Genomic DNA, 21,713 nt, shown 5'->3' on the forward strand with positions numbered 1-21,713 from the left:
TAGTGATCAGTGCAGCCTAACTTGTTATTAAAGTATATAATCTTATAATTTGCAAGAGTAAACGAAGATTTGAGCCATGTCATATAAAACAATAAAACTTCCAATCGTGGGATGCACAATAACTCACAAAGAACAATAAAATAAATACAATGACAATTTGAGATCTTGAGAAGAAACCATCTTTTTCAAGAGAAGGGGTATAAAGAATTTGGTGTTGTTCTTTTCTTTGTTTCAAGAATTAGAGTCCTCCTTCTTCTTCTTAGGCACAAGATTCTTCAGCCACTTGAAAGTTATGATATCAACAATCTTGGTCGATTTGGTTTGGCCAGAATTCTTACCGCCTGCATCTTTCTTGTTATTGTTCTCTTCATCTGGCATATCCCCGATCCCTCCGGTTCCCCATTGATCTGCCCAACTTGGTGCCTCACTTGTCATATCACAATATCTTTTTGCAAACAAAAAAGTTGAACATCAAATCAAATTCTTCAATCAATCAATTAATCACAGAAAAATAAATAAATAAACATTAATGGGTAATGACTAAAAACAGAATTATGTTTACCAATTTACAACTAAGAAATTAGAAGAGAAGTCAGAAATACCTCTAATGTGTTTGTTGAGAACTGAGAAGTCTTCTTTGGAGAAGAAAGACAGATTTGGATTTAGCACAAAATGAGTGATGATGCGGAGGAGAATGGAGAATATTAGTAGATGTGTTGTTCTTTTAATCTATAAACAACTGTATAAAGTATTATTGTTTAGGTTGTCCTTTTCTTTTTTTTTCAGGGTTCAAATCTTTAGATTTGTTAATTGTAAGATTTCTTATTATCATTTTTGGGTTGTCTTTGAATGCACTTTACTAACTCAAAGTTTGTTCGTTTCCAACTTGCAAAGCAAACATTGGTTTTGGAATATTTAGGTATAAAGCATAAGATTTAGGTCTTTATGTAAAGACATCTTAATATGTATGTCCCATTCCATGTGACATATCTATCTTATGTTCTTTAGATTTTATTTTTAACTTTCTTCACATGAATCCTATATTATTAACTTCAACTCAACTCCAAGTCGCCAAGGCACCTCTCTTATTTAGTAATTTCATAGGTTTTGTAACCTTTTCAATTTAACATTATTTATCAATTTTAAAAAATAATTAGAAAATGGGATATATACTTACACAAAGCCAGGTTGGAATGGAATGTAATCCAAAACGTCTAAAATGTGTCTTATAGTTAACCTAAAGCAGAACACTCATTGATAACTTTATCAAAAGTCATCACTTCGAAGTTTAGTACAGAATACTAAGGACTGTTCTTAAAAGAACAACAAAAAATGAGAAATATATATATATATAGTTTTTGTTTTCTATAAGAAAAAGTAAATTTGTATCTGGAAAAGTTAATATAAATGTTGGTCCATAAATAATAAAAGCATGAACAAATAGTTATTTTCCTTTTTGTCCATTTTTTTTTCTTTTACTTTAGTTTGGTGCGGTCTATTTGAAAGCTTTTGTTATTGAACTCTTTTAGACCATGACCGACGAAAAAAGAGTAAAAACGACAGCATTTGATTTGATCATATCAAAAGAATTTAAAATGTATAGTAAACAAACAAAAAAAAAAAAAATACTACAACCAGTTTCACTATATCACTAAAAAATATCAGATTATCTACAACGAAAAACGAAAAAAATGAACACTACTTAGATCTCTTAGTAGACTTTGATTTCTTCATTTTACTATTATTATTACCTGACTTGTTATTATTACTACTACTCATGCTTGTCCATTTATACCCAATTGGTATAGCGAACGGGTCAGGCATTTGCTGCTCCTCTTCCTCTATCCTTCGCTGTGAGCCTTTCCCACTTGCTAGTCTCAGCCACGTCGAAGGGCGTGAAATTGAATTTCGAGCGTCCGGTTTCTCATCATCGGATTGGTCTTCTTCACCTCCGGAGTTGGCTGAGATGAGAAACCTTGGGCTAGAGAGCGGCGTGTAGAACGTCTCAGCCGGCGGAAGCTCGACGAACTTGGTGAATGTGATGACTACTTTGACCGTAGGGACCACCGGAATCGACAGCTGGAACCCCACAAAGAGAGATTTTGTTTAGCATAAATAAAGCAAAGAAGTTTCATAATCAATCATCTAAAGATTTTGACTTGCGTTTTTGAAACAAAAGCACAATTTCCCAAAATTAGAAGAGATCTATAGAAGAAGCAAAAATCATTGGTCCCCAAAAATAAATAAATAAAAAAGCAAAAGCTTTGGTTCCTCCTCCCTCCGTGACCCATCCGTGATCTTGTCACGTCAGCATTTCCATTGACAAAGATAACCCAATGATAACGAGACACGTTAGCTAGTTTGACCCCATTAGGTATAACGGTCGTAATGTTTTAGCTTAGGAAGTGCCCAAAAAGAGTAACACAAACGGCAAAAGCTATTTCATATTTTAAAAACTTGAGGAAAATAAAATAAAAAATCTAATAGGCTAATTTAGAAAATTGTATTAAGATATTAACGAGATTGCCATTTTTTGTTACCTTGACTGGAAAAGTTCCCGGCGGGAACTTGGTGGTGAGAAGATCACGCATTCTAGCGACGGCTTTCACTTTATTAGCTAAAATGTCAAGTAACGGAAGCAGCTCCTCCGTTTTTAACGGAAACTGTTCCGTTAACCAAACTGACGGATGCAAGCTTTTCACGAACTCCTTCTCTTTGATCTGAGGAGACGGCGGAGGATTCACCGGAGACACAGTTGAAGGTACAGCTACTGATCTTCTCGGCGGCTGGAATTGAGCTACTGATCTTCTCGGTGGCTGGATTTGAGCCATTGACCTTCTCGGTGGTTGGAATTGAGACACTGATCTTCTCGGCGATTGAGATTGCTGCGACGGCGGTTGTGGTGGTCTTGGTGGTGGCGCGGCGGAGGGATAAACGTCGACGCTTTTTCTCCCGACGGAGATCCAATCTCTATCTTCTTTAACGAAGCTACTGTGTCGTCTCTGTAACCGTTGCGGCGGAGCTAAGAAACTCGGATTCTCAGCTACTAAGAAACCTTCATCGTCTTCGTCTAACTCCAACGGCAAAACCTGTTCGCTTCCATCTCCGGTAACAATTTTCCGAGATCTGAAACTAAACGTAACTTTCTGGATTTCATAAACCCTAGCTTTCCATTCTCCGACGTTCTCCATCTTCTCTTGCCGCCGCCAATTAGTTCTCCCGACGAGCTCTGCTTTAGTAACATCCATCCCCGGACGGTACAAACTAGACTGAGAACAGAACCCGGCTATATCGGAGTCACTAATCGGAGCTCCGGCACTTTCAAAAGCGTCGAGAATTTTCCGATCGTCTCGATTCAGTACAAGCAAAGATCCAGGAGCAATATCTAGGGACTCATCACCATCACCAAGGAACAAAAAGCTTTGATCGGCTCTCTGAATTTTCAAACCGTCAAATCCAGCTAACGTAGTATCAGCGCGGAGGTTACCGTCGCGTTTCCAGATCTTGTAAGTATCGGAAGGAGCGATTTTTCCGACGAACGGAATCACGGAGCTCTCGAAGTGAAAAGAGATCTCCATGTAGAAATCTCTCATACGACGGAGAACAGCGATCAAACGAGGTAACCTCCGCCGCCATTTACACCAAGCTAAACGGTGGTGATGCCGCAAAAGAACTTTCATAACCTCAGAGTTCCGGCGACAAAACGCTTCCTGTAACGGATTCCAACCGGAAGCGTTCTGCAGCGAGATATCTCCTCCGGCTGAAGAAATCGCCCTCGCCGCGAAGAGGTCGTCGAGTCTAACCGCTAGATGGAGCGGCGTCTCGCGTGAAGGAACGTCGCGGCGGTCGAGCAAGGCGGAGATCTGATCAGCGACTCGTTCTTGACTCAGTGAGTCGGATTCTGTTCGGATCTGCTCTGGATCTCCTAGCTTGGGTAAAGAAGAGAGAAGACGAGTGAGTGCGCCGTGGTCTCCTAAAACGACGGCGTAGTGAACTGGACTGTGAGCGTAATCTTCAGGTCTGATTGCAGACGCTGACGAAGGCCGAGACATAACTTTTTTTTTTTCCGGAGAGCTTCAACAGTGAAATTGAGAATGTAAGGTGTGATAGTGTTCTTCGTCGTCGTCGTCGTTTTGTTGTTTGTAAGTTCGTCGTCTTCGATTGAAGCTGAAACGGAATGATTTTGGAAATGGGGGGATGTTACAGAAGTCGAAGTTTGTGGTGTGGAATTTAATTCCTTTTTATTTTATTTGTTTTATTTTTTTTTTAAATTACGTTTTTAAGTTTTGGAAGGGTCTCTTTATTTGGGGAGGCGTGAGTAAATAAGGATATTTCCGGGCTTTTTGTCAGTACTCTTTTCTTTTTTCTTTTATTTTCTTCTTTGTTTTCTTATTATTTGGCCCTTTTTGTCTTTTTCACTATTGTTTGTTTTAAAATATATAAATATTTTCTGTTGGATTTTAGGTGTTTCTTTTCTGAAATTTTGTACTGTATAAAGCAATGTAAACATAATAGTATTTGATGATAAGTTGGGAAAAAATATTTGAATGATAATAAAGGAATTTTAATAGTAGACAAAAAAAAAAAAAGGAATTTTAATAATTACTCTCTTAGAACAATATCATTTGACATGTCACAGTTTATAGTCATGACTCATGGTTGACTACTAATGATGAAATAAGAAATAAATTATTCTCAGTTCCTATCATTTGGTTTTATTTATTTGACTCATAATATTTATTCACTTTTATTATTGATGAATTTTTAAAAAAATATAATATTGGTTTAGAGTTTTAGAAAATTGTAAATTACAAAAAAGAAAATTACATTTAGAATCAAATTTTAATGTGTAAGAAAGCTTAAAAAATAGTAAATTAATTAGCAAAATAGGGAGTATGTTTTATTTGAGTAGTTCACTATTTTGACAGTTACGAAGAAAAATTATATAGCTATAGATAATCGTTATGAGATTTTGAGTGTTATATACAATTAATTTTTCACCATTTTGAATTTTGTTTACAACCAATATTTTGTATATAACATTACTTTTGTAATATATAGCATACAAAAAGTACATCAAAATATGATTATATTTGATGATAGGTAGAAAATATTCGAAGTAATTAGACTCTTAACAAAATGATTTGAGATGTCAAAAGTTTATGGTACTCATGGGTCGACTAGTAATGATGAAACGAAATACAACAATGATCAGTTTCTATTATGGTTGTCGAAACTTTTAGCATTATTCAATTTGATTGTTATATAAATATTTATACAATACATAATAAAGTTTATTAATACGACTAGTTCGACAGTTACAAAATTTTAAAGAGTTATAAATATTCGTTATGAGATTTTAAGTACTTTATGCAATTAAAATCTTTCGACCGGTTTAAAAAAATTTGTTACAACTAATTTTGTGTATACATTACTGTTCACTGACATGGATTTTAAACGTCAAAATTTCACTGCCCTAACTGTTTTGTTTTAAAAGCTATTAAGTATGACTGTATTAAGTTTTTAATGTGTGTTATTGGTTTGTTACCTAAAAATATACTTATAGACTACAAAATTGACACATTCTACATCCCTAGACCACTCATATATAAATGATCTAATAAAAGTTTTGCGTAAATCATAATTTATATTTTTGATTATAGTACACAAGGTACGATACGAAGAAGGTATACCAAAAAAAAAAAGATAAAGAAAAGTGAGAAAAGAATCGCTTTGTCGTGACCAAATGCAAAATTATGCAACAGAATTATCTGCTAGAAAAAAACAAATTATACTTTGCTGCTCCCTCTAACCGACCAACCCGCTTCTTTATTAGTCTTCGTTATTAAATGAAAAATACTTAGGTTCACACAAACCAATCAGAATTTTCCATCTAATATTTCATTTAAAAAATAAATTAAAATTAAATTAAAAAGCAGCCCAAATTAAGGAAACAAATTCTGTATACTTTTAATTAAGGAAAATTAAATATTTGGCTTGGTTTAGATTTTTAAAACTAGAGTAAAATTATATGTCGGTTTGGGTTTACAAATGAAGTGGTTAGGGTTTAGATTTTACAATTAAAATGAAATTATATGTCGGTTTGGATTTACAAATGAGGTGGTTAGGGTTTAGATTTTACAATTAGAATGAAATTATATGTCGGTTTGGGTTCACAAATGAGATGGTTAAGGTTTAGATTTTATAAATAGAACAAAATTATATGTCGGTTTGGGTTCACAAATGAGATGTTAGGGTTTAGATTTTACAATTAGAACGAAATTATATGTCAGTTTGGGTTCACAAATGAGATGGTTAGGGTTTAGATTTTATAAATAGAACAAAATTATATGTCGGTTTGGATTCACAAATGAAATGGTTAGGATTTAGATTTCATTTATGTCGGTTTGGGTTTATTAAAAAACGGTTTAAGTTTTAAATTTTATAATAATGTATACAGATTTTATTTCCTTATTTTATAAGGGGGTGAATGGAGAGGTTCACCCCTAGGGGTGAACCCAAACCCAAGTATTGTTCTTATTAAATTATACAGTTATGTTTAAAATAATACACTAAACCAAGTCTTAAACCTTAAACATTGAGTCTTCTTGATCTGATATATAGATCTTGGTTCTCTAATCTTGATGGAGTTAATCGAAAAACGCACTGAGTACATTGACTCAACTACATACGCAACAAACCAAGTAAAGGTTCTCTGAAACTTTGTTATACTCCAAGAGATTCACCATCAAGATCCTGTCAAGAACGAACAGACAAAGTTGAATTTGGTGTTTTCACTGAATACAAAAGAGACTTGATTGGCAAACGGGTTGAGCTAAATCCAAGTTATAGGTGGAAGCTCTATGACATTAGATTCTGAATTAATTAAAAGATGAAGGAACTTACCAGAGTTTTGGCGTACCACGGTAAACTAGTAGATTACTCTTTACTTGAAAAAGATCCCATATAACTAAAAACACAATTAAACCAAGAAAAGGGAAAGAGAAGTCTGATAGATTTAGCTCTTAAAAAAATTCGAGCAAACATTGCTAATCAACAACAAAAGCATTACCATATCTCGGTGTATCAAAGTCTCCAAGCAGGGAGAAATCATTAAGGCAATCTCACAAGTCCATAAACTAGTGACAAAGCTGTTATTGCTTCAGTCTAGTGAGTCTCTGTAGAAATGTAATTATCTCCCTTATGATTCCCTGGATGCCAAGCATTTCTGAAAGAAGTTTGCAGCTTTTGCTACAGCTTTTGTGTTGTCAGAATATGAAAGAAAACTCTTTAAGTAATAAACTTTTGGTGAAATGAAGAACAGATTATCCAATTTACACTGAGAGATCATACTGAAATCTAACAATAGACGAGCCAAATTACAGAACAACTCCAACATATAGAAAGAAGCCGGATTAACTTGAGATTACAAAAGTTTTAAATTAAGGTTTCAGGCTATGATGAGTGATAGCAAAATGCTTGACGCTTCCTGCTATATGAAACACGACCTCCATTGAAGATAGCCATCAACTCGTCCACAAGCTCCTTGTCAACGTGCATCATCACAAACATATTTAAAAACTTCTCATCCGTACTCTTCAAAACAGACCCGATTGAAGGGAGTTTGCTTCCTGTGTCTCCGAGCAGTCCTTTGGACATGAGAGCTTTGATTACGTTACACCTAGGAACAGTCCTCTTCTCCAGGTTGTATCCAAGTACCGAAGGGTTTGAAACCAGAAACTTTCGTGGCCAGTTCATCTTCTTCACCAGAAACTCAGCCTTCTTCTTCACCATCTCGGCAGATAATCCAATGCAAGGAGGAAAGTGCTTGACCATCGTAATGAACTCAGCTCTGCTGAACCCTAGACCTAGAAATGTTTCCATACAGTTCAAGATCTTGTGCTCTGAAATACAAATGCATATTGGAAACTTCTTCAACACTGAGAGGACCTCATCTTCCACTAGTCCACATTTCTTCAAGGTTTCAAATGTCTGAATTATCTTCTTCTCCGAGTTATTCAGGAAGCAAGGACACTTGGTGAACATCTCCCACACATCTTCCCCGGTAAAGCCTAATCTTTTACAGATGTTGACTTTCTCTTTTATCGTTTTGTCGCTCAGCCTGTAAACAACTTTTAGAGTTTCGATGAACTTTAAGGTGGTGGGGTCAACACCCATCTCAACAACTCTCTTGAGTGATTCTTCAAATCTTTCTTTCCCACAGCAGACATGGTGATCAGAGATGAACAAATGAAACAACATCTTCTGAGGCACACCCAATTCTCTCAGAGCCATTACATTCCTGATTTTATTCTCCTGCTTACTACCCTGTGGCAAAGAATGACACAACTTGGAACCCTTATCGGCTTTTATAAACTCTTTGATGGAATCATAGTATACGCTAATGGTTTTGCCTCCTCTCTTCCCCAAGATTTTAGGAACTGAAGAAACAATCTCAGCAAGCTCAGAGCTTGAAGCTCCTCTGGACTGCAAAAACTGGAGCTTAGGAGCAAGTGATTTCTCAACATCTGCTACAAGCAATCCTGGATAATTCGTAATGACATTTGAGATTTGAGAATCTGTGAACCCATAGCTTCTAAACAGACTCAGAACAGAATCAGGATTGACCTTGTCCTCAAAGGTAACTTTCTTAGAGATCGACTCTGCTAGTTTTGTGGTTAAACTCAATGAATCAATGAGATAAGAGACTGTAAAAATCTTTCCTTTTCGACAACCAGCAACAGAGGAGAAGGAATTGGAAAATGCGGATACCGAAACACTAAAGTTACAACATTTATGTAACTTGACCAGCCTTGTACCACGGAGTATCATAGAAAACATTAAATAACTAACCACAGTGCGTCGAACTGAATCAATTCGAGATAAATCTCAAAATTTCCAAACTTACAAGTGACTGACTCGTCGTTTTGAGTGCCGGCAGAGATTGAAAGGGTCGTCGACTGTTTCAACAATGCGCTTCTCTGTTCATTCAATTACGAGAATCCAAAGTCGCAAAGAATCAAAATTTGGGGGAGCAACCAAAACAAAATCGATTTTAAGGGTTTAGGAGTAAAAGCCCTGATGGAGCGAGCGAGAAGAAATGCGAATGCCATAGAACGGTCGAACAAGGTCCGACTTTATTTTATTTTATTTATTATTTTTATTTTTGTCAACTCGTTAAAAAGTTTGAAAAATCAAGAACTATTATTTTTCAAAATTTATTTCATTATATTCAATATAGAATCAACTTGCTCCATAACCATTTTTGATAAATAGATTTTTTTTAAAAAATTTGATATATAGATTTTAATCTTTAAAAATCCAGTTTCGATAAATCTTGTTTTGTTAAAAATGTATCAGTAATTTAAATTTAATTGATTTTATATTGAAAAATAAAAGAATATATTTTAAATTACTGGTATAAATACTATTTTTATTGATATTATTTTTAAAACTATGAAGTATAACATATTGAGTTTTTAATGTGTTATTGGTTTGTTACCTAAAAATATATACTTGTAGACTACAAAATCGACACATATAAATGATCTAATAAAAGTTTTGTGTAAATCATATCTTAATTTTTGCTTATAGACACAAACAAGGTACGATACGAAGAAGGTATACCAAAAAAAAAAAAAAAAATACTAAAGAAAAGTGAGAAAAGAATCGCTTTACACCTCCCACATCAAAACCTAACTTTCTATAGATATTGACCTTTTCTTTTATTACTTTGCCGCTGATTCCTTGAACAGCACGTAGAGCTTCCACAAACTCTGCAGTGGTGAGATCAAAACCCATCTCAACAACCTTCTTGAGAGATTCTTCAAATTTTTCTCTTCCACATACAAGTTTACGATCAGAGACGAGCAAAGGGAACAATAACCTCTGAGGCACGCCAAGTTCTCTCAAAACCGATAAATTTGACCACAAGAGAGAAAGTCGAGAGAGAAAGTCGAGAGAGTTTTATACATCATAATCAAAGTCGAGAGAGAAAGTCGAGCGAGTGTGATACACGCGCGGCGATTTTTTCTCTCCCACCGTTTCTTTTTCTTCTGACCACAAGCTCGTGCTCCGATCTGGGTCCTCCGTCAATTCCGGTGACTGCGAGGACCCCTCGGCCCATGGTTCTTCACTCGCGACTCTTTGCATGTTACCGGCGAAGCTGATGGACGAAATCAAGGAGCAGTGGAGAGGAGAAGAATCCGCGAGACGCCGATGGCAAGAGCTCTGCCGGAGGAGTTGCTACGCGGAGTGGAAGAGGGAGATTCACGGCGACGAACGAGAGAAGAAGGCAGATAGATCGGAGGATTGGAGATCTTGGAGGCTTCGCGGGATCGGTTACGATAGGGGAGGTAGTCTCCGATCTGGCGAAGCTAAACCACCATCGAAGGCCCGCTTATCTACTCCCTGCTGCCTCTCTCTCTCACGACTGAGCGTGAAAACCTCCTCGACAAAAGGCAGATCGGATCTCTTCCTCCTTCCCAAAACGGCTCTACGGTGGCAGGACGGCAAATGGATCTTGGATCACCGTCTCTGTTCGGCTACCGTCGTCCAGGCTCACCGGAGGTCCTGTTCCGGCTGAGTATCCGCAAGTATGGGCGGCGGCTGCAAACGAGTTCTTCGTTCTGCAGATTAGGGTTTCATGGTTCCCGGTTTGGTTCGGTCTGTGAACCCGGCCGGTTTTGTTTCCATCGGTTTAGTTTTGGTTAACTGTAAATGAGTTGGACCCTAGGGATTTATGTATATGGGCCTACTCCGGAAATAGCCCATTGGGCATTATATGTTTATTAATTGAATACCCTTTAACAAAAAAAAAAAAAAAAAAAAACCCGATAAATTTCTGATTTTATTCTCTTGCATACTCTGTGGCATAGATTGACATACCTTTTCAAACTTGGAACTCTTACCCGCTTCTATAATCTCTTTGACGAAATCATAGTATCTGCTTATAGTTTTGTCTCCTTTCATAGCCAAGATTTTAGGAACTTTTGAAACAGTCTCGGTGAGCTCAGAGCTTGAAGCTCCTCTGGACAGAACCTGAAGCTTGGGAGCAAGTGATTTCTCAGCATCGAGTATAAGCAATCTTGGATAATCTCTAATGATGCTAGAGATCTGAGGATCTGTGAAGCCATGACTTCTAAAAAGATTCAGAACAGAATCAGGATTTCTCCTCTCTTCAAAGCTTACTTTCCTTGAGATCGACTCAGCTAGGTTTGCGGTTAAACCCAATGAATCAATGAGATAAGAGACTGTAAAAATCTGACCTTTTCGGCCATTTTTAGAACTAGTAGAAGAGAAGGACTTAGAAAAAAAAAAGATATGGAACATTTTGCACTGAGACTCTTAAATTGTGTAACTTAAGAAACCTTCTTCTTACCTGGTGGAGTATAAGAGAAGACATAAACAATTTCAAGAAACAGCTTCTCTCTTCATCCACTTACGAAATCCAAAATGAGGGTTGAGGGTTTATGATGATTCATTAAAAATTAAAATAAAAAGATTAGTAAAATAAATAAAAATCATAATGTTTGGGATATGGAATCACGTCGTATTTATTATATATAGAAAATAAGCTTTAGGGTATATTCCTTAACGGACTATACAAAATCAAAATCAATAAACGAAACATATTACACCATTTCTATAACTTAATCAAGTAGTAGTAATTATGATATAGGCAGCGATCCTACTACAGTCACATTCTGGTTCACCCCATATATACACTAAGAACCTATATACTTCGTCGGAATAAAAAAATACAGTATTTATGACAAAGTTCAATATAACCAAAATAAAATTTTGTTCTTATCAACACAAAACATTCAAATCGATCACTTCAACGTTGTAATTTTTCTATAAAGCTATCATATTAATGGAGTAGTACTAGTGTGTGAAAACACGAATTTTGTAGTCACAATAAGAAATAGAACAAGCTAGGTATTAGACGTATTAATTGTTTGGAGACGACAATATATAACAATAGAAATCTTTATTGATCATAAGACTTAAAAACATGTATTAAAGTTAATCCCACCAAGATAATTAACTAAGAAAGAAAAAAAGAATAAAATTATTACGAATATATATAAGCTTTGTTATTCGCCTCTTTTTCTTTTGCCTCCGGAGGCACCTTGCTGGATTTGAGTCAAGCTTGGCACATAACTAAACAGAAAAGGCCAAGCATCATCGTCTCCAAGACACATTCGTGTGACTCTATTGTCCTCTCCAACAATGTATACCTTGTTTTTGCAGCTGGAATGATCACAAAACACGAGGACTTTCTTCTCCTCATCGAGCAAGAAACTTATATAATGCGAATATTCGAGGTGAGGGCTCAAATCCAATGCGAATACCTTGCTCCATGATATCGCTTTGGTACTTTCATCAATCTTATTTGTCAGCCATACCTCAACTTTTGTTGTATATTCGGGTTTTAACAAGACGGCGAGTTTCTCTTCTCTAACGACCGATAGAGCTACATTTTGATCATCCATAGCTATAGGAATCTGACCCGTAAGACGTTCAAATTTTTCTCTAGTATAATCAAAGCTGACTAAGAATATGCCGGGATGTTTCTCCTTTCCTTGTGAAGCAATCCAGTAAGTCTTCCCTTTCAAAGATGCGCCGCTTTCTCCACAAACTAAGTGGCAGTTAGGAGTGGCATCAAGAGTCCTCCATGAGTTAGAGTTAATATCATATATTTCGAATTCTTGGTGGTTGTAACCATAACTCAATATTTTGTAGCTTTTATTGCCAGATTTCTTGTCTTGGTAGGATCCGAGAGCATAGCAGTCGTTTGTCTTCTTGTCACCGTTTCTTGGCTCGATCCACTTGGTTTGACCCGTTAACGGGTTCCAAACCACGATTATATAGTTATTTTCGGTGCATAACAATAAGCCGTCGCAGTGATAAACATGAGAAATTCCGATTTGTTCTTGAACTAAACTACGAGGATCGATTAGGCTACGTTCACATGTGGCCATTACATATGGTTTTGTTCCATGGAGTTTGACACTCATCGAGCAAACTCTACCATTCTTCAACATGAGAACAAGAAACTGCTTTGCGGCTTTCTCCAAGTGCATTCTAGTGAATCTGCTATTGCTGAATAAATTGTTCCATTGCTTGCATGTAGATCGCAACCGCTTGAGAGATATGGCCGGAACGCGACAGAGTATCTCCTCTACGCAGAGGTCGTCCAACATCATTACTGTCATCTCTTAAAGAAGAAGAAATTGATTGTTGTTTAGACGACGAGTACACCAACTCTTTTTAAAAAATTTCTTTTATATGGAAAAAAGAACTTTTTCTTGTTTGCTTTTGAATATTTTGATCTCAACTTTACGTCCATGTAGCTCTCCTTTTATAGAAAAATCTCCTTAACTCTAATCCTCGTGGAATTTGGATCAAGCAACCGCATCTTCATAAAATAAGATCGTTTCCAAATATTCGCTGACGAAAAAAAGGTCGTTTTCGATATTCTCTTGATAGATAAGGTCGTTTTCATATATAGAATTATCCTACTTGGAATAGAGTTAATCTTATTATAATTTATTCGTTTAAAATTAAGTCAAACAAAAACATACATTAAGTTCACATATGACCGCGCCATATTAATTATTAAAAAACCTACTTCTTTACAAAGTCTATACAATAAATAATACTCTTCTCTCGCTCCTATAATATCAAAAAACTGTTTTCTTCACAAAATCTATTATAGAGTATAGAGAGACTCTTATATATTAGATCATTTGATTTTTCAATAATCCTAAAGAAATAAACTACAGAATGTATACTAACTTAGTGATAGTGAAGCTCAACAAACGTTAATGAGTCCTAATGATATAGCTTTCAAGTCTTTCAGTAATATTCGAGATAATGTACCATAAGTTTGCAAGAATTTGTATGAAACGGCCACAACAAGTAACGACCAAGTTCCTCAATCATTAAAAAAAACAAGTTTACTTTAGTATAAGTAGTTTAAGACTGAGGATGAGATTGAAGGTTCTTCCAAAAGGGAGTAACCGATTAATTAATTTTTAGTAATCATATTCTTAATTTAGTTTCAATCTCACAAGCGCATACAAGTTCTCTAGTCTTTACACTATGCCAATCCAATTGAACCGGCCATTGTGCCCTGAATCCAATGTGACTAATAAAGTAATAATAACACTCGCTCGTTAAGCTCATTAGTTAGATACAGCTAAGGGAGAACAAAATCAGGCGAATCGAAAATGTTGGCTAGGGTTTGGAGATGGGAGAGGAACATTTGAAGGAGAGAGTTTGAAATTGAGAGGTGGGTCTCATTATATCAAAAGCTTAGACGATGCCGTTGATTTTTTTCGATTACATGGTTCGATCTCTCCCCTTCCCTTCCACAATTGATTTCAATAAAGTAAAATTGGTGTGGTCGTGAGGATGGAACGACCCGATGTTGCAATTTCTCTATATCAGAATATGGGAATGATGAGGCGACTTCCAATTGATATGCACAGACAGCTTCAATAGTCTCTGATTAAATGTTTCTTCAGCTGTCATAACTCATAAGTTGTCCTTTGCTTTGTCTACATATGGAAAGATCACTAAACTTGGTTTCCCTCCCAATGTTGTTACGTTTAGCACACTGCTCCACGGGCTATGTCTCGAGAATAAGATTTTTGAGGCTTTAGCTTTATGATAATTCACACCCAATGTCATACCGTTTACCAGGGCCGGCGCAATAGATAATAAAATGACTTATGTAAAAAGGATCGAACTGGAAACCTCTATGACTACTTACTCGAGGTTGATCACTGTACCACAGTACACATTTTGAAAACAATGCCCTTAATATTTATATATTTCTTTGACGACTTCAAATTTTTTCCATTGATCAAAGAATAATATCTTTTTACCAAAAAATAAATAAAAATCAGAGAATAATATCTAAATATGAAAATTTAACTAGATAGTAACCTGCTCTCTGAAGTGCGGGGAAATATTTTTTAAAAATAATTATTTTGTAACACTATAAATAATAGTACAGCTTAAAGTTAATTTCTCATCTAAATTTTGGACTGGATTCATTTGAAATTCGAATTTAAAAAATTATTTAACAAAGTAGGCTCCTATTTATATGAATCAGTTTAGTTTGGAATTGCTTGTTTTTGGGTTTTGTTTTGGTTTAAAACCGAATAACTCATAAGTACAGTAAATGATAAAACTATAAAAACTTAAATTTTGTAATCAATAAAAGAATTACCGTATCTTGGTGTACCGAAGTCTCCAAGCAGAAAAATCATAAAGGCAATCTCGCAGGTCCATAAACTAATGACATATCAGCTTCTTGTCTGCTTTCACCTCCTCTCAAGGTTTCTATTTAATCTACCAAGGAGTATCATAATCCTATTGGAATAGTAATACAATTTGGGAAGTGATTACAAAACAAACCAAAACAGCTACTTATTGCTTCAGTCTAGTGACGTAAAAATGTTTATTTTCTCCCTTATGATTCCCTGAATGTAAAGAAGTTTGCTGTTTTTACCACAGCTTTTGTGTAGTCAGAATATGAAAGAAAACTCTTTTAAGTAATAAGCTTCTTGTCTGCTTTCACCTCCTATCAGTGTAATTTGGATAATCTATTCTTCATTTCAGCAAAAGTTTATTACTTAAAGAGTTTTCTTGTCGATTTTTCACCAACACATGAGAACAACATCATTCAAATCCATATATAATTTCGATTCACATGTCCCCTTCAGCCCTTTGGCTGCATAGCTTTAAAATAGGCTTCAAACCTCAAGAGTAATATATCGAAAAACGAGATCCATGACTAAAAGAAAAATACTTGAGAAGCCTTCTGATCTATAAAACACGATATCCGTTGAAGATAGCCATTAGTTCAGCCACAAGCTTCTTGTCATCATGGTTCCTCACGTACATTCTTAAGAACTCCTCATCCGTGCATAACAAGACAGCTTCCTTTAAAGGAAATTTGCTTTCTCTGTTTCCTAGCAAGCCTTTTGACATGAGTGTTTTCATAACGTTACACATTGGTACAATCCTCTTCTCCATGCTTAATCCAAGTACTTGTGGATACAAAGCTACAGCCTTTAATGGCCCTTTCATATTTTTCACCATGAACTCTTCCTCACTAAAAACTTAGTCTTCTTCTTCACCGTCTCTGCAGGTATATTGAGACACTGAGGGAAGTGCTTGACTATCATGGAAAACTCATCTTTGCTGAATCCTAGACCTTTAAATGTTTCAATGGAATTGGCTATCTTCTGGTCTGAAGCACCGATGCAATGCGGAAACACTGAGAGGATCTCATCTTCGAGTAGTCCACACTTCTTCAGGGTTTCAAACTTCTGAGTTATCTTCTTCTCCGATAATCTCATAGAGGTTGGATACTTCTTGAACATTTCCCTTACACCTCCCACATCAAAACCTAACTTTTTATAGATATTGACCTTTTCTTTTATTGCTTTGCCGCTGATTCCTTGAACAGCACGTAGAGCTTCCACAAACTCTGCAGTGGTGAGATCAAAACCCATCTCAACAACCTTCTTGAGAGATTCTTCAAATTTTTCTCTTCCACATACAAGTTTACGATCAGAGACGAGCAAAGGGAACAATAACCTCTGAGGCACGCCAAGTTCTCTCAATACCAATAAATTTCTGATTTTATTTTCTTGCATACTCTGTGGCATAGATTGACATAACTTTTCAAACTTGGAACTCTTACCCGCTTCTATAATCTCTTTGACAAAATCATAGTATCTGCTTATAGTTTTGTCTCCTTTCACAGCCAAGATTTTAGGAACTTTTGAGACAGTCTCGGTGATCTCAGAGCTTGAAGCTCCTCTGGACTGTAGAACCTGAAGCTTGGGAGCCAGTGATTTCTCAGCATCTAGTATAAGCAATCTTGGATAATCCCTAATGATGCTAGAGATCTGAGGATCTGTGAAGCCATGACTTCTAAAAAGATTCAGAACAGAATCAGGATTTCTCCTCTCCTCGAAGCTAACTTTCATTGAGATCGATTCAGCCAGGTTTGCGGTTAAACCCAGTGAATCAATGAGATAAGAGACTGTAAAAATCTGACCTTTTTGACCATCTTTAGTACTAGTAGAAGAGAAGGACTTGGAAAAAGAATATGGAATATTTTGCACTGAGACTCTTAAATTGTGTAACTTAAGAAACCTTCTTCTTACATGGTGGAGTATAAGAGAAGACATAACAACAATGCAAGCAAATATTGACGACTATTCAAGAAACAGCTTTTCTCTTCATCCACTTAACGAAATCCAAAATGAGGGTTTAGGGTTTATGATGATTCATTAAAATAAAATGATTCATAAAATAAAACAAAATCAAGATGTTTGGGGTATGGAATCACGTCGTATTATTATATATAGAAAGTAAGCTTTATAAAGGGTATATATACCTTAACGCACTATACAAATCAAAATCATTAAACGAAGCATTTAATCAAGTAGTAATTTATACGTATAGTAGGGAAGCGATCCTACTACATTCACATTCTGGTTCACCCCATATATAACGGGGTCACTAATAAGAACCTGTAGCTAACTTCGTCGGAATCAAAGAAATATTTATGACATGGAGTTCATTATAACCAAAATAAATTTTTGTTCTTATATATCGACACAAAACAAACGTTGCTTTATTACCAGTTAGATAGAAGAAAGATATATAATACATTTGAGTACACTTGATGATGATGAGGAAATTTGAGGAAAAAAGATTAAGAAAAAATAAAAATAAAAGTAAAATATTATTATAGTAATTCCAAATTCACATCACATAAAAAACAAAAAAAAAACAAAGGAAAGTGGTGTAATCTTGAAAGTTAAACAATAGTAGCTGTCGATTGTGGTTGCTTGACAAAGTTCCACCAAGCTGGCTCTCCTCTCCATAGTTGGGGACAACACGGTGCAATCATGGCTGGTATGAACCATAGCAAACAAGGTAGAGTAATGTATAGGGTCAAGTGAGAAATAGAATAGATGAGGCAGAGGAAGATACAGAAGCCGAACGTGTGACATAAGCGTCCCACGAAGTAAGTAACACATAATAATGAATCATCATCGCATGCTTCAAGCCACAACAGGCCGTTAAATAGGATGGCAAGTGCGTACGTACTAGTGAAAATCATCACAGGTCCCGAAACGTTTTCATCTACGGGAATCTGGTGGGTTCTCATAGCCATATGCAAGATCGCTGCAACGTTGAGGGTTATGATGATGCTGTTCATCGCAACCTCGTAACGTAGGTTCCCGTCTGTCCTGCAACCAACCAGCAGATCGGATTTAATCAGTTTATATAATCAAATCTTATGTTACATAATATATAGTAAAAATTAAAGAAAAGAAAAAAAAAATCATTGATGTGGAGTCTCTCACCTCCAAGTACGCGGGAGGGCAGGTTCATGTACGATTGTAGCAGTTTCCATGGCTTCTTTGACTCGTTGTTAAATCGAAGAAAACTATGTAAATTTATCAGTCTATTACACATACATATATTGATAAACCAAGTCCTATTCCAAACGTGATTGAGTTTTTTTTTTTTTCTTTTATTTTTATTAAACCAATATATGGGGTTTGTTCTCAAGTCCTTTTCCAAATCGAAGTGGAATGGAAATAATCATAATTTTTTTTTCATTGGCTTCCGCTACAGAATAATTTTCATTGCCGGCATCGGTTTTTGATACTTACTATTGAGAAGAATAAAACAATACAACCATTCAAAACAAAACATGCAAGAGACAAAAGCTAGCTTCATAACACAAAAAAACGAAAAAAGAGTAATAGTTATTCGGCAGTGGTAAATGTCCGAGGTGGAGGTGCTGAGTTTGATGTTTCTACAAACCAAGTTATGTGAGACTAGTTAAGCTAGGTTACTAACTAATGTTAGACTATACAATATCTAGATTAAATCATGCCTAAAATGGGGTGGTTAATTAATCTAGTACTTTGCGTGTGTAAGTGTGTACTATGTATGTGAGATCATCAATGTACCGTGTAGAACGATACTATCATATACCGTTTTTCTTGTTCCTCACATGATGTTGAAGTGAAGCCACGAGGAGAGCTTCTGGTTCCTGACAATCCTCCAATATACAGAGTGGCTATAAATGGGGTAAGTTTTATGCCAGCAGAAACAATTTTTCGAAATTAAACTCGAGGTCCAAAACTTTAAAATCGATGACTTCAATGTTGTAATTTTTCTATAAAGCTATCATATTAATTAATGGAGTAATGTGTGTGAGTATTAGGTAAGCAAGATAGTCTCAGTTAACGTTGGAAACAATTAAGTTGATAATGTTTAGTGGATGTTTGCGATATACATATATTTAGTGACAACACGAATTTTGTAGTCACAATAAGAAATAGAACAAGGTAGTCTTATTAATTGTTTGGAGGCGACAATAACAATAGAAATCTTTATTGATCATAAGACTTAAAAACTGTATTAAAGTTAATCCAACTAAGATAACTAAGAAAAAAAAAACAAATTAAATTAAATTAATAAGAAGCTCTGTTAAGTAATTAGACTCTTAACAGTCAAAAAAATGATTTGAGATGTCAAAAGTTTATGGTACTCATATGGGTCGACTAGTAATGATGAAACGAAATACAACAATGATCAGTTTCTATTATGGTTGTCGAAACTTTTAGCATTATTCAATTTGATTGATAAATAAATATTTATACAATACATAATAAAATTTATTAATACGACTAGTTCGACAGTTACATAAATTTAAAGAGTTATAAATATTCGTTATGAGATTTTAAGTACTTTATGCAATTAAAATCTTTCGACAGGTTTAAAAATTTGTTACAACTAATTTTGTGTAATACATTACTGTTCACTGACATGGATTTTAAACGTCAAAATTTCACTGCCCTAACTGTTTTGTTTTAAAAGCTATTAAGTATGACTGTATTAAGTTTTCAATGGTGTTACCTAAATATATATACTTATAGACTACAAAATGGACACATTGTACATCTCTAGACCACTCATTTATAAATGATCTAATAAAATTTTTGTGTAAATCATAATTTATTTTTTGATTGTAGGACACAAGGTACGATACGAAGAAGGAATACAAAAAAAGAAAAAAATCAATCGTATGAATCAACAAATGACCTCCCCCGATTTACCAAGCAAAAACACGAAAGACTATGTCAGCCATTACAAAGATAGGTTTACGATTTTTTCCCTAGCGATAAGTGATGATGTCAATCGCAGTGTTGATCAGGTATATGCATTCTCATTCAGTAGCGAGAGTACCTCGAAACAGATTAACACCACCATGAAGATCAGAAAACCAAATAAAAAGTGCATCTTGATAGAGAATGAGATTTATTTATTGGCGAATGTGAATAAGGAAACAGTGGGTGTAGAAGGATCCTATCAAGACTTGGTTGTGTCTTTTGAATTGGTCTATCAAGAGATAAAGTTGCTTGTTTGGTGATGAAGTTTGAAATCAAAAAATTTGTGTTGTTAGAACATGCTTATAGAAAGTTGCATCTGCATAGAACTCATATATATTTCTTTGGCAAATCTTGATAAGGAAATAGTGGGTGTAGATTAATCATACAAAGATGTGGTTGTTTCTTTCTAATTGATTAATCACAAGATCAATTTTTTTCTTCCCATGTACAGATGTAATAACTTTGCCTCACAAATAAACTATAGTAGCCTTAATTAGACTTTAATTAATAACCACAATACAGGATGAATATGCTATTCATCATTATTTTTCAAATTTTTAACTATTTCAAAGTAATATCTTGTGACTTGTCCACACCGTTCTTTTACATCCTACTATATTAATTGAGAAGTACAAATATGAAACTAACCTTAAAATGTGTAAAAAATTACATTCAATTGCCATTAGAAAAAATAATTAAGCTTAATTAACTAATTTAAATAAATATAATTAATTAAAAATAAAAAACACTCACAGATCAAATATTAAAAAATCTAAAAAAAAATATTTTCTCTCTCTAATAAATTATGGACGAAATTACTAATTATTTAAAAAATATATATATATAAACCAATCATAATTTTAAAAACTAAGATTTTATATCCAAGTATACAATACAATTATTTTTAATAACTAAATTCGATGATTTTGTTAAGTTTTCAAATTATGATCCCCCTATCATATTTATTTTATTTTATTTACAAATTGTTTGGAATTTTCATATAATACTTATAATTTAAAATGCATATATTTTTCTGCATATGTTGTGATTTGAATTTTTTAAAACGAAGATATATTACTCATTGTATGAAAATATGTGTTTTAATTTCCACATTGGCAGATTGGTAAAACTAAATTTATATAAATAATAAATTAATAATTTTTCTTTGCTCATAATTAGAATATTAAAATTACTATTTTATATTTCACAAAATAATGATGCAAATACAACAAACAAACAATATAAAACTGTAATAATATGTCCAAAATAAAATACTATAATATTCTAAAATAATTATTATTCAAATAGACTAATAGATTTACATAACAATTTAAAATAAATAATATCTCAAGCAAAATAATTCTTTAAAAAAATAAAATAATAATTATTATTTTTTCTTTTTTAAATGTTCACCCGTGCTTTAAGCACGGGATATATCCTAGTTCCTATTAAATGGGGAATAATGATATATATTTGTTCCTATAC

General features: G+C 34.6%; 5 protein-coding genes and 2 pseudogenes across 5 annotated transcripts; all 7 read right to left on the minus strand.

The window, feature by feature from the left end:
• Positions 1-58: 58 nt before the first annotated feature.
• Positions 59-740, minus strand: LOC109126300 (uncharacterized). Its single transcript, XM_019229721.2, has 2 exons — positions 603-740; positions 59-445 (listed from the first exon to the last, which is right to left on the minus strand). Exon 2 carries the CDS (start codon positions 433-435, stop codon positions 232-234), a length of 204 nt encoding a protein of 67 aa, XP_019085266.1. The 5' UTR covers positions 436-445; positions 603-740; the 3' UTR covers positions 59-231.
• An 808-nt stretch (positions 741-1,548) lies between these two features.
• Positions 1,549-4,452, minus strand: LOC104714542 (uncharacterized). Its single transcript, XM_010431945.3, has 2 exons — positions 2,541-4,452; positions 1,549-2,079 (listed from the first exon to the last, which is right to left on the minus strand). Exons 1-2 carry the CDS (start codon positions 4,050-4,052, stop codon positions 1,699-1,701), a joined length of 1,893 nt encoding a protein of 630 aa, XP_010430247.2. The 5' UTR covers positions 4,053-4,452; the 3' UTR covers positions 1,549-1,698.
• A 2,837-nt stretch (positions 4,453-7,289) lies between these two features.
• On the minus strand, positions 7,290-9,120 carry LOC104714543 (uncharacterized). The gene has a single exon (XM_010431946.3). The coding sequence runs from the start codon at positions 8,839-8,841 to the stop codon at positions 7,456-7,458; it is 1,386 nt and encodes a 461-aa protein (XP_010430248.1). The 5' UTR covers positions 8,842-9,120; the 3' UTR covers positions 7,290-7,455.
• Positions 8,841-11,642, minus strand: LOC104716038 (uncharacterized). The gene is made up of 4 exons (XM_087465937.1): positions 11,638-11,642; positions 10,888-11,287; positions 9,733-9,888; positions 8,841-8,981 (listed from the first exon to the last, which is right to left on the minus strand). Exons 1-4 carry the CDS (start codon positions 11,640-11,642, stop codon positions 8,841-8,843), a joined length of 702 nt encoding a protein of 233 aa, XP_087322063.1.
• Positions 11,643-12,098: 456 nt separating this feature from the next.
• LOC147939374 (putative F-box protein At5g47300 pseudogene) lies at positions 12,099-13,220 on the minus strand (annotated as a pseudogene).
• Positions 13,221-15,843: 2,623 nt separating this feature from the next.
• On the minus strand, positions 15,844-17,219 carry LOC104716039 (uncharacterized; annotated as a pseudogene).
• A 635-nt stretch (positions 17,220-17,854) lies between these two features.
• LOC109126508 (uncharacterized) lies at positions 17,855-18,457 on the minus strand. The gene is made up of 2 exons (XM_019230127.1): positions 18,408-18,457; positions 17,855-18,290 (listed from the first exon to the last, which is right to left on the minus strand). The coding sequence occupies exons 1-2, from the start codon at positions 18,455-18,457 to the stop codon at positions 17,855-17,857; spliced, it is 486 nt and encodes a 161-aa protein (XP_019085672.1).
• Between the last annotated feature and the right edge of the window lie 3,256 nt (positions 18,458-21,713).

This window comes from Camelina sativa, chromosome 9 (genome assembly GCF_030686135.1).
Source record: "Camelina sativa cultivar CO46 ecotype springtype chromosome 9, ASM3068613v1".
NCBI classification, from domain to species: domain Eukaryota; kingdom Viridiplantae; phylum Streptophyta; class Magnoliopsida; order Brassicales; family Brassicaceae; genus Camelina; species Camelina sativa.